Consider the following 13,670-nt stretch of genomic DNA (forward strand, 5'->3'; position numbering starts at 1 on the left):
GAAGCTTTCTCAAATACCACATATATAACATCAGGAGTACATCAGATAACTGTTTTGGGACCTGTCCTATTTCTGATGTATGTTTCTGACTTGTTTTTTATCTAAGGTTATAAAATATGGTCTGTTTTGCAAATATTACGCAAATTTATCAATTTGTTTGAGGCTGTATCTGTATATGCGGCAACTAATAAAATAAACGGCGATCTTTTAACAATTTTCCCTTTTTTTCTTTTAAAATAATTTAAAATTTAACCCATCAAAGTGTCGTTTTATATGCTCTATTTCTAAAAATAAAAAGGGGGTTGCATTAATTAATTCAAAGTTTTTTCTGTTTTTTTTTTTCAAACTCAATCTGCGAAAAATCTTGGAGGATTGGTTTTTAATGATGAATTGCACTTTAAGCTCACCTATATGTCCCAATCAGCCTTTAGTCGTTGTAGTTTTCTGAATAATGCATAAGATAATAATTTCATTCGGCGTTTTATAAAAAAAAATTCAGTAGTGGGTTTAAAAAAAAATCCTAAAGCTACATTTCGTAACAACAAAACAACTTTTTAAATTGTCTGTAGGTATTTTTATTTATATAATTTTTCATTATTATGGACCTATAAGTGTATTTCTGTTTTTTTATTGCTCTTTTGTGGTGCTATCTAAAACGATTTTGCTTATAGATTAAGTACATTAGCCTTTGGCTAGACTTCGCCTATGTAAATTATTGGAAAGCACAAATAATTCCATTATATATTTATATAATAAAATTTAAATGATTCCAACTGAACCAGGAAGTAAGTATTACAATGATATTTCTTATACACAGTAAGAAGTACCAAAGGGGTAAAAAAATTAAATAAAAGAATATATCGTCAGTGTCCAGGCAAAGTATCGTAAGCGACATTTTTTGCAAAATTGCGATGTTGGTGTTTCCGGAATTGTCTAGGTGAGTTGCATCGACATAGAAAAACATCGTTAGCGCCACAGGTCACAGAACGTCATAATTTAATTTTTTAAATTTACGATCGTATGCGCCTTTAATATGTAAAATATCGCAAGCTAGATTATTATCAATCAGAGTAAACTTATTATCCACCAAATAATTTAAAATATCGTAAGCTGGTGTCGCTTACATTTTATTCGATAGCGAAACTCTTAAAACAGTTACCAAAAGATTCAGCATAAATATTGTAACCGCCCGTCCCTTACATTATTTTGCTTTTTTAATCGTTATGTTTCGCGCCAAAATTAGGGTATGAAATATCGCAACCGCCCAAATATTTGTAGAAATAAACATATCCGCCTGTCGATTACGATATATTGGAAATCGTGGTATATCAGACACGTTGGTTCTCGTCGGATGTTAAATAATCGTAACGACCAAACTAAATCAGTTTTTTAACCCTCCTCGTGGAAAGCGGACGTGTTTTTAGTGTGCTTTGTTGTTATACTGTTATTTATTTATCCTAAAAATGTCTAGGGGCTTACGGTGTCTAAATTTGTGTATTAAAAGTAAAGAAGCTGTTGAAACCCTGAAATTGCGACTCACAAACGAAGAGTTTTCCGAAGGAACAATAATGTTTCAAAAGGTACGTTATTTTTAAATTAAATTCGCGTAATAATGATAAATTACAAAAATTAATTAACTAAATTAATGTTGTTCAATTAACAAACGGTGCCATTTTATTATTGTAAATAATTATAAATTTTTAGACGTTGGCGGTACTCCCACAAACAAAGGGAGACGAATCTAAAGATGCTCCAGACCCCATGGCTATTCTTGACAATGTTAATGACAATGCTTTTTTTGAGATAAGCAACTGAAAGCTCCAACCATAATACGTCGTATGTACAATCTTATAAAGTAGAAAAAACGGAAAACAAAATTTGATTTTTTTAGCAAAATCCAGAATTATCCTTTCAACCCAAGCCTGATCAAGAAATTATTGTTAATAAATTAGCGGAACATGAAGCTACGGTACATTCACAAACAAACAGAGATGAACCTAAAAATGATCCAGAAACAATTATGACCTACACTATTCTCGAAAATGTTATTGACAGTGTTATTTCTGAGGAAACTGTGAGAACTCCACTCTAACAGGACGTAGACGGGACGTTAAGATATCATAAGCGACCTTTATTTAACATAATATTAATAGTTTTTGGAAATTGGCTTTAAAATAATAAAACAATACCTCATCCCCATACATCCTTCACAACAAAACAAAAATTTATTAAAAATAATGAAAAATAAACGTTTTTTGCGTTTCCTGTAAAATTACTAAAATGGCGCATAAGATATTTTGCCTGGACAGTGACAATATTATAAATCTTTACAAACAAGTAATGATCACCACCACTTTGATGATGCAAAAGTAAAGATATATGGAATAAAACTATACTGTTTCACAAGTTAGTTAAGGAAAATATAAAATATTTGAAACACAATCATGATACATCAGGTCTTACTTATTTATAACTATCCTCATCATCTTCATTATCACATATGTTTTTATTTAATAAAAACCGTTGCAACCAATAATAACTCTTCGACTTATCTAAATAAAAATAAAAATTGAGAGGATTTTAGATGGCAAATAATAAATTAGCAAAAAAGGCATGATGCTGATTTGGGTCTTTTTTGCACAGATAATGTAGTTATTCTAAAAATATATAAATGTAATTAATTATATTTATGATCTATAGGAGTAATCTAAAGATATTTATTTTTTTTAATTGGCTAAATGCAGTGGCAAAACCATAAAGCCATACACAAAAAAAAACTAAGATAATGATTAGAGGAAAGTTTGTAAAAAAGGTGGAAAAGTTCATGTTTCAACTTCATGTAGGATTCCGAAGCCGAATAAAATTAGATGAATGATCGATTACAAAGCATGGTTTTTTTAAAGGTCATAAATTACTGATTCAAGATTTGTTAAGAGGTAATTCTACCTTGTGGGCACTAAATCATAGCTATAATAGAATGAAGGAAATTGCTATAAATACATACTGTAGTATACAATTGATTTTTATGCAGTCAATACATATAGTATTATTATTAATAATAATAAACGGCTTTATTTATTTATCGATAAAGTAAACTTTCTATAAAGCTGAAAAAGACAAATGGGTGGCGGCATCCAACTAAAGTTGCGCATACAACCACCCAAAAATATATATGCAAAACTAAAACGATATAAACATAAAATTAAGCTATGTAATTAGGGAAAAAATTAAGAACTAAATTCGGAGAGATAATAAATATTTCTTCGTCCCTTCTCGGAAGCTCACTAAAGACGAACTTTGATTTATATTAGTGAAAAGTGAGTTAAATAATTATTGTGCAGGTGAGTAGCTAAAACTTCGCTTAAAGAATTAATTACTATGCCTTGGTACACATAGAAACCCACCATGGCAAGTGTGTAGCCCATTTTAAGAAATTTTTTTGATTTTATTTATAATTTCAAAAACTTAGTCTATTTCTTAAAATAGGTTTTTTTTATTAATGAAATACCATCCAATATTTTTTAAGCTGCCATTTATGCCCGTATCTCCAAGGTAGGATTATAAAAAAAAATTAGAGAATTACGAAGTAAAATTATGCTAAAACCCTTCTTATCCACCTTATAAAGTTTATTTATATAGTATGATTATCAAGTCGGCTCGACCATGCTGTAACAGATTTACTCTGCTTCCCATAGGGTCTAATATTTTTAAATTTATCTTTTATAGATAATAATAATTTTATATTTATCTAAGTTTCAAATTCAATGAAGGACTGAATGGCATCCAGTAGAAAAAATTACCTCATACAAATATCTTGGCCACTAAATCCGTATAAACAGAGATAAGCAAACTTGCAAATTGTTTAGACGAATAGGAATAACTTAAGAATTTGGATACCTAAGGCACATATAAAAGATCAATTTATCTGAAGAGAAATGTTTTTAACGAATAAGTTCTACCTATCCTAACTTATTATAATCCTGGGACGACCCTCAGAGTATTCATTACAAACGATTAGCTATACAGAATATACAGAAGAGGGAGACTGATTAAGTGCAGGAGAAAAAATAGCAATCTTAAAGTGGAACTGGGCGAAAATAAATTGACCAATAGGACCATAAAGTGGAGGTCTTAATAGGAGGTATATAGAAGCAGAGTACAGCCATCAACAAATGAACTCATTGATATTAAACAGATTGGCACAATCGTCGGAATGCTGATGTCCAGCAGTAAACCGATATGGCCTGATTAAAGGTTCCTATATAGTATGTTGTGTACTAATGCTAGGTTTTTTAGCTCTACTGTAAAATTTGATCGACTTCGGTTATAAACTCACCGGCACGAAAAACGCAGCACTTAATATATTATTTCTTTTTAGATTTTTTTTAATGTTTTGCAAATTTGCATTGTTCTAATAACTTAAACACCAATATGACAACATGTTTTACAAAATTTCTAACAATTAGCTATTTTTTGTTACGACATTACAAAAACACATAAATTGGTAAGTAAATTGGTAGTTTGCTAAAGAGACCTTAAGTTCTTAAAAATAAAACATATTACATGCAAAAACTGCGGAGGGGCATTTTTAATGTTACCTTTACGCCACCAAATGACAAATGATGAATGTCTGCTTGAGGAATTATATACTACTTCTCTAGAAGAGCGTATTGTAATTAATTTAAGGTAAAGGAGCAGGAATATAATTTCGTAGCCAAGCATGTTCCAAGCAGGTTCAGTTGGATCCGCATTTGGACTTAACGCGGGAATGTCTACATCGTTATTCTATACGTCGAATATTCTTGAGCAATCTTTTGGGCATTCTTGAATATTCTTGAGCATTTAGTCCTTCGTTCGGGGCTAGCAAACATCTGCCAAATTTATTAAAAACAATAAAACCCAATTGTCAAGTATAGGCAGTTTTTAACATGCTTTTGGTTCAAACCAGTTTGTTTGTTTGATTGTTGTAAGAAGTTACTTAAAACACGTTGTTTTATTATTGTGTAAGTTATTGGAGTATTAGATCACAAATATATATATTTTTTAATTAAGAAGATATTATATCTGAAATCTCCTTGTACTTCATTTTTCGTGCCGGTTAGTGTATTATTAATGAGGCATTATTTCATTTTCTTATACATAATAAGAAAAAACTAAAACTCACTTAAATCAGTTAACATCAAAAAATCAAATTAAAAAACAAATGTAGTACACTCTAAAGCTATATTTTGCAAAATTGGATTTTGATTTTAATATGGCCTAAGTCTAGCAACATACCGAACACAGTTTTAAATATTTTTCTTAAATTATTGCCATTAGTATTAGATTACTGTTGCGAAGCAAGATGCAAAACTTTAGACCATGTGGTAAGAAACGCAATAGACAAAAACCAGTCAATAGAACCTGCTTAAAAAAAGAAAAATGTTAATCGGCCGCCGGCGTGCAGACGCGACATGGTAGATTGGTCGAACTATCGACACGTAAAAAAAAGTTAATTAATCTTTGCACAAAAATCTAGACCGGCCCCGGATGGTACTACTAATCCAAAAACCCCTAAAAGTGCCTCATCACGCTGTACAGGTAAACATAAATATTAATATTGCCCCTTTATTTTTCCGATGACTGGCAACAAATATTTAATAGGCTATGAAGTAGGCGCCTGCTTTTTCTGCCGCTTTATCGAGATCATTGTTTTATTAAATTAATGCAGATTTTTTTATCTGTTTTTTAGCAACATCGTATTATTTGGTGCTAGAGGTTAAAAATCTAGCTGAATTTTTTATTTACATTTTTTATTTGTATATCTTAATAATAAATAATAATTTTCATTGCAAAAACTATGAAGGGAGAACACTCATTTGTACAGTAATGTTGTTCCATAAATGTTATTAATAGTTGTTTACAAAATAGAAAAGTAGGAGTCAGAGAAAATATATAGATATGTGATAACGTGAATAAAAATGCTCATATTATACAAACAATATATTTTGTAATATTAATTGTCGTAGATACACTGCCTGTGAGCGGAATGAATTGAGCAGTTCTGGATTAAGCCAAAACGCAAAACCACTAGAATAACCTCATGCAATGTTAGGGATGAGGAAATAGTCCTGGAGATGAACAAGCACAAGGTAGATATGTGCGGATTATAAGAGACAAAAGGTAAAAATCAGGGCAAGACAAAGTATGAAAACAATATCCCACTTTATAGTGAAAGATCGAAACAAGAGTCGATATTCTTTTACACGAAACATACACTGACATATTAAAAAACGTCGACTACGTAAGCGATAGAATATTAAAAGTCACACTTACTTTCCCCAAAGGCCCACTGCATCTTGTAAGTATCTACGCCTCGGACATGTCCAAACCAAGAAAGAAATCAGATAGATTTTATAAAAAGCTACAAAACACCATTGATTAAATAGATAGCAAAAAGTAATTTCAATGGGACACTAAAAGATTTAAAGAACACATATTAAACAGTAACAGAGACTCAATAACTTATACGCAAGAAATCAATTGTGGATAACAAACACCTATTTTCTTTACAAAGAACAACATAAATACACGTCTTATAACACTAGAGGCTAGAAATCAACCATCAATAATGTAATAATAAATAGATATACTACATCGATTGATGAACACAAAATATAAGAGTACTAACCTCTGCTAATAGCGGCACAGATCACAATCTGAGTTATAAAGAATTCATCAATGATGTATTTTTAATTATAATGATTGAAAATACAGCATAGAATCATTGGATGACGACTACACCAAATATCTATATGAAAGCAGACTGTGGAAAACTTACATCGGGAAACATAACAAACAAGAATATGGAAGACTAATAGAAGAATATAGAAGTTCCTCTAAATAGATGGGAAATATATTTTAGAAACCTATATGACAATACTGACAATACGGTAGAACCTCACCGTCACAGAAAACAGGGAAACTTTACGAATGGATTAATTATACCAAAGGAGGAAGTTAATGTGAAGACTAAATATAAGAGTCGAATGAGTGCTAAAAAGAAAGTTAACGAAACTATTTAACAAAATAATAACTACATCCCGCATACCAATAGAACGGCACTAAAGTATCAACATAGAAATTCTTAAAAAGGGACGAAAAACCCATCCGGAGGACTGCAGAGTCATTAACATTGTCAAAAGCATCCTAGAATACGTTAAGTTGCAAAAAAAAATTAATAACGGAAGAACAGAGTGACAACTGATTCAGAAACCTAAACAAAGGCAACAGTCAGACAGACAACACAAAAAAAGTGAACCATCAAAGAACACAAAGCATACCGATACTAACAGGAATAAGATAGGCTGATAGTCTTAGCACATTCCTTTTTAACCTCATCATAGTACATATACTCATATAATATATAATATAATATACGCATCATATAATATAATATCTGTATATGGCGAGGTTATACAGTATGACAGCAATGAACTGGGTATACAGACTGTTCAACCAACTAATCAGTATGATGTGCTATGCGGATAATTCTTGCCGAAACGGAAAACGACTGCAAAGGCAAACAGATCAATTTTACCAGACTAGAAATAAAAAAAACAATAGTCAATCTCTATTGATATAAAGCCATGGACAACAAAGCCGCAACAATTTTAGAATATCTGAGATATATTATCTAGAAAAACAACTGCATGCGCATTGATAGTAAAGTGCGGATATATAAGTCCTGTGTTAGATCGGTGCTACCCTATGGGATCGAGACTAGAGCTGATACGAATAAGACATAGATCATCCTCAGAACAGCCGAGATGAAATCATTAAGAACCATCTCAGTGCATTTAGAGACAGGAATAGAAACAGCGATATAAGAAAGGCATGGAAGATGACATAGTGACAACTTAGACAGAATGGACAATGAGAGACTAGCATACATCGCTAAAGATGGAAAATTAGCAAACGACGACCGCTAGGAAGACTACTTAAGAGATGGAAAGATTAACATACCGTAAGGTCATCATGAAGTAAAAGAAGAAGAATTGTCCTGGAATGTGTTGGATAATCATTTAATTTCATCTTTTTCAACTTTGGTGATAATACTGATAATTTTTAAATAAAATAATGCAGCGTTTGGTTTAATGGATGTCACTTCAAGAAACGGACGTTACTTAGATATCTTTGGTTATTAGATAAGCAACTTTTATTAATAATTAGGCACATTTTTCTATATAATATTCTTTTTGTTTGATAAAAATAGTGTCATTCTTTTTTTATATTTAGATATAAGAACTTTATTTTCAAGATTATAGATCATTACCTGAATTTTAATATTTCTAAAATTTTTACCTAAATGCTTAAGAATACTTAATCCTGACTTAAAAATTGAACAAACAAAAATATTATAAGAGTGTTTTACATTTTAAAGCAGATGATCACTTTAAAAACTAGAAATAATCTTTAGACACCACTCCTTAAAAAAATACGGTTTACTTGGATAATTTATAAACTATAATAAATGTTTAAAGGAAATACTCGTCCTAATTTTTTAGTATTTATATAATTTAGAGATTTTATTTAACATATCATTTCCAAGATTAGATGCTGGCTTAACATTGAGTTAATTTCATTAATCCGGTGATTTAAAATAGTTGTTTAAACTAATTTAAATCTATAATCAATAAACTATTATCAATCTTTCTTTCTTAAATATTACAATTTTCATTCACTGGTAATGGAATTTTGATTTCCTATTAGTTTTTTAGAATATAGTCTTTAAAGTAAATACAAAAATATTCATAAATAAACTAGCAAGTTTAAGATTAGTTAGCTCTAAATAGTATTTTAAGTGAATACTCTTGTGAATATCACACTTTATAGTTTACGAAAATATATTTTTTATTTCTCAAATTTGAATTCTAAAGCAAGTGGTGATTGTTAACGTCATTACTTTTCTCAAATGTCACTAAATGTTAACAACTCTTTTTTTCTGCTTTTTAACTAGAAGTTATCAGAATACATATATTTTCCTATAATAAAGTCTTCTTGGCTTGCCTCTAAGTTTAACTTATTAGCTATTAATCAACTCAGAAGATTCTATTTCAAAATATAATGAATAGCACATTTGTATTAGTTAGATGTTAAAGGTTTTTTGCGATAAACAAATTTTAGAGTTCATATACATTTTCGTTACTCTGAGTTCTCTTTCTGTAATATAATATTTATAGATCATCTAAACCGGTGTCTCTCTGACAATTTAATATGTAGTCCCTAATTTCTTTGGAATATTAACAAACAATCTTGTTCTATCTTTCTTTATGGGTTTCCTGACAAAAAAATGATTTGCAGCTATCTTAAATAGTATTTTAACTTAAAGTTTTGAGCCATTAAACTATATTGTAGGATTGGTAGTCTAAATTTGATTGCCAGTAATATCCTAAATTCGTAAAACTGATATGACTTTTCAGGTATATTCTTAAACCTATTATTAAAATTAGGCATTTGAGTTAAAGATTACACAAAATTTGTTACTATAAAAAGGACCTTAAAGCCTTCCATAATTAATTTATTAAATTGTAATAAACATTTTGTAATATATGTTGACCAAAAACAAGTTGATTTTTTGCATTAAGTCTGCCAAAGCTTAATCTAAAGAAACATAAGACAGATTTCTTTATTCTTTAATAGTTGTCCCTTCTTAAATAATATTTTTTGTATGATAAGTATTCAATTTTTTAACCCTTATAATAATTTAATAGTGATATTACAACTATAGAAATATGAATAACAAGCTTTTTTCTAAATCATATATAATTTTTAAAATTTTAGAAAGGTGGCCATATATTTGAGTAATAACCGACTTAAAATAAAAACAGGGAAATTATTTATTAAAAAAAAGGAATATTGAAAATAAACAAAAATTAAAAAATTATTGAATGTTTATGATCATCCAACAGAATGTAATTAAAGATTCTAAATATAAATTAAGACTAGCATTAACTAATACGTTTATGTTAAAACTGATACATTAATAAGCATTTTTAGCTATTATTATTTTTGGTTGTAAAAAATAATTTTTGAACTGTTAATGTTCGATACATGGTTGTATACATGTAACGGATATTCTCGGCTTTTGTAATAAAAGGTCCAAAATATATAATTCCTAAAATCAATATTTAAAAGGTATTTGAGTGAATTTAAAAATTGTTATATAGAAAATTTAATTAAAATAGAATTTAAATTAATAAAAATTCTTGCATCAAATTTGTATTTTACATTAATATAAAAGAATTAAATACGTATATTCCTGTATGATAATTTGAGTATTATATTCGATTTTATAACACTTTCAGTAACGTATGTCTTATCCGAGCTGAATATACAAGTATCTTATCAATATTTAAACATTCTTATTACTCACGTCACACTACACTTTGATTTATTAGCCAGAATAGAGCTTGTCATGTAAAATAATAATTAAAGGGTTAACATTCTGCATAACTTGTGCAGCTATGAGACACAAACCTGTTATATTAACAAGTTTAAATTCTTAATAATTAACATAATAAATAAGAGTATTTCAAGTGAATATTTTATTGAAATGTATAAAACATTTTCTGTAAAATTTATAAAAATATATAAAAATATAAAAAAAATACTTAAGTCTACCAAAGTTTCATATGAAATAGTAAATAAAATTGATTTGTCTAATTCTCAAATTAAAGAATATATGCTTTTTATGTTGCATTTTTTATAATACTTTCAGAGAGTAGGCCATGGTAATGAGTAATAAGCGACTTGTACTTGACATAAAAATAGAGAAAATATTTAATGCAAAAAAAGAAATATTCAAAATAAACAAAAATTATTAAATGTTTAAATTTGTAAGATCCTCTAATCTAAGGCCTAAAATGTTTGTCATTTATTTTAATTTTTGTCATTTATCAGAATGAAATTAAAAATTCTAAATATAAATTGAGACTTGCATTAACTAATAAATTTATGTTAAAATTTATACATTAGTAAGCATTTTTAGATACTAGGATTATAGCATATTTAGGATAATACCAGAAACCCGCTTATATACCTTAGTAACAAAATTTACAATCGTATTCCTCTACGTATTAGACAAAATTCAAATGCAAGTTAAAATCACTTTAATTAACTAAAGCATATTCTAGCCTTGGTGAATTTCTCAATGATACTTTTTGACCTATGCTCTTACATCATTTTCATATTTTGTATTACTCTTTGGTTTGTTCTATTATTATTGTTGAATTTACTTCGTCTAGATTCTGTTTCTGCAGCAGTTCTACTTATTTTTATGGCTTTTTTTTAATGGTTTAGAAATATGCATTAGTGTTTCTGTAAATTTGTAATTTTTTAGGATGCTTGTGTACAAGATTCTACCTTGTGCACCAGCAATGTAATACACATGCACATTTTCTTTTTTTCTTTCTATGATTGTAAAAAGTCATTTTTGTTTTGATAATGTTCGATACATAGTTGTATATAAAAGTATCTGATAAACTCGATGTTTTTATTCAAAAGTCTAAAATATATTATTAATAATTGAAATAATTTTTTAAAAGGTGTTTTAATTAATATAAATAATTAATTTAATTTAAGATTTTTAATACCGAAAATTTAATTGAAAATTGTTTCTTCTAAATATATAGAATTTAAATTTTAGTAAAAATGTTTACACGAAATTTATATTATTATATTCTGTTGACAATTAAAGTATTATATTCGGTTTTTATCATTTTTAGTTATTTATATTCCATTCAAGCTAAATATGCAAGTATATTATTAATAATGAAAAAAATTTTAATTCTCACATTATAATTTATTTTAGTATTAAAAATCGAACTTAGGATATAAAATCCGAATTAAAGGGTTAAAATTTTGCAACTTGTAGAGGTATGAGGCATAAGTCTATTATATTAACAGGTTCAAATTCTTAACAATTATTACAATAAATAAGGAATTAGAGAAAAATTGTCAGCTTCCTTTTTTGGTTATATTATTTCCTTGCTGAATATAGAATTATTTATATATTAATATATTTATAAAATAATTTAGTTTCAGTTTTTTTATTACTAAATTCCAAATGCTAATTACATTATACACTTACATGCTCCAGCCACATGGACTTTTTTTTTTTTTTTTGGTTATATTATTTCCTTGCTGAATATAGAATTATTTATATATTAATATATTTATAAAATAATTTAGTTTCAGTTTTTTTATTACTAAATTCCAAATGCTAATTACATTATACACTTACATGCTCCAGCCACATGGACTTTCCTCATCCAGGGATAAATCTGCCTATCACCATTTTCATCATCATCATCATCTTCGTCGTTGTTTGTCGAACTTCCCTGCCCATCATCAAGGTCATCGTGGTCATCAGATACACCATCCTCCAGTCTCAAACCTAGTTCTTGTAAGGAATGACCTCCAGGAGGTGATCCTCTGGAATCTTGCCCATGCCCTACAGAGGCCGGGCTGCACACACTACTATTCACATCACTAGGCTGTGACACGTTCGGGGTAATGTCTGTAATATTGTGAAGGATATTAGAAGGAGTCGTCGTTGGAGGCGGATGATTGGGATGCCCTTCTGCTAAGGAGGCGCAATTAAGAAGCTGATTTTGAGGTTCATGGATGGGTTGGACGGGTCGTACTTGGTGCACTGGAGGTGCCGTGTGGTGTAGCTGCGGATGATAGTAGTTTCCGTACCCCCCATAACCGGAGTTAGATAGAGGCAGGGAAGAAGCGTAGGTCCCTTGATGGTGGTGATTGTGGTATCCATAGTTCAGATGTTGCGGTTGATTAAGATGGTGGTTTCCGAAAAAATTATCGGTCGCGGACGGTATGTAACTACTTTGACTATACTCCTCGCTCGGTGGGAACTTCGGGTCCACCACCACCCCCGCCGAGATATGCTGCGGCTGTTGATAACCCGAAACGGGGTTCATCAGAAACGAACTCATAGTCATTAATAATTTTACCGGAATTCTCCAAAGGCAACGACTTGTCGGGAGACGACCACCCTTCTTGCCCCACTCCGCACACGATTCCCGCCCACCGGGTCCAATTAACTAACCACGTGACAAGCCTACAACCAATCGGAGGTTATGACGTCACCGGCATGATGGATGGCGATTCCGCGCGTTGGAAGAAGGGGAAATAAACAACCCGATATAGAACAACCCTAGTGAACTTGTTTTGAAATTATTTTAACGAAAAAGCCTATACAAAGTTACTTAAAATTAACTTATTCTATATGTTGATTATATAAATATTTAGCATAAGCTCTTGAGTTTATCGAACAGGGCTTCAGAAGATTCTGCACTCACTAATCTGGATAGCACTTAGCCACAAAAGTCTTTAGTCCACAATGAAATTAATGTTCAGTAAGTTCACAAATCTCAACAATTTACTAACAATACGTCGATTTCATCTCATACTAAACTCGCGTGACTGTCGCGAAGAGACTGACTAAAGTAAAAGAATAAAATCTAGGGGCTCCCATACCGTTCTTTACTCCACCCATTTCTGCTTGCCACTTATCGCTTTATTCTACCTTCGGAAAGCTCCGGTCAGATTGGGGCTCCCATAAGTGTAAGAGAGAGGGCAAGATGCGTAGCGGTGTTTTGCAGTCGGTC

General features: G+C 30.1%; 1 protein-coding gene across 2 annotated transcripts in view; it reads right to left on the reverse strand.

Moving 5' to 3' along the window:
- Nucleotides 1–13,485, reverse strand: part of LOC126736564 (homeobox protein Hox-C4) — a 44,538-nt gene extending 31,053 nt beyond the window's left edge. For both annotated transcript variants that reach the window (XM_050440963.1, XM_050440962.1), the window contains exon 1: nt 12,284–13,485. In XM_050440963.1, the coding sequence (XP_050296920.1) occupies nt 12,284–13,001 (718 nt within the window). In that variant the 5' untranslated portion in view covers nt 13,002–13,485. The remainder of the gene's footprint in view (nt 1–12,283) is intronic.
- Nucleotides 13,486–13,670: the final 185 nt, after the last annotated feature.

This window comes from Anthonomus grandis, chromosome 5, assembly GCF_022605725.1.
Source record: "Anthonomus grandis grandis chromosome 5, icAntGran1.3, whole genome shotgun sequence".
In the NCBI taxonomy this organism is placed as follows: Eukaryota; Metazoa; Arthropoda; class Insecta; order Coleoptera; family Curculionidae; genus Anthonomus; species Anthonomus grandis.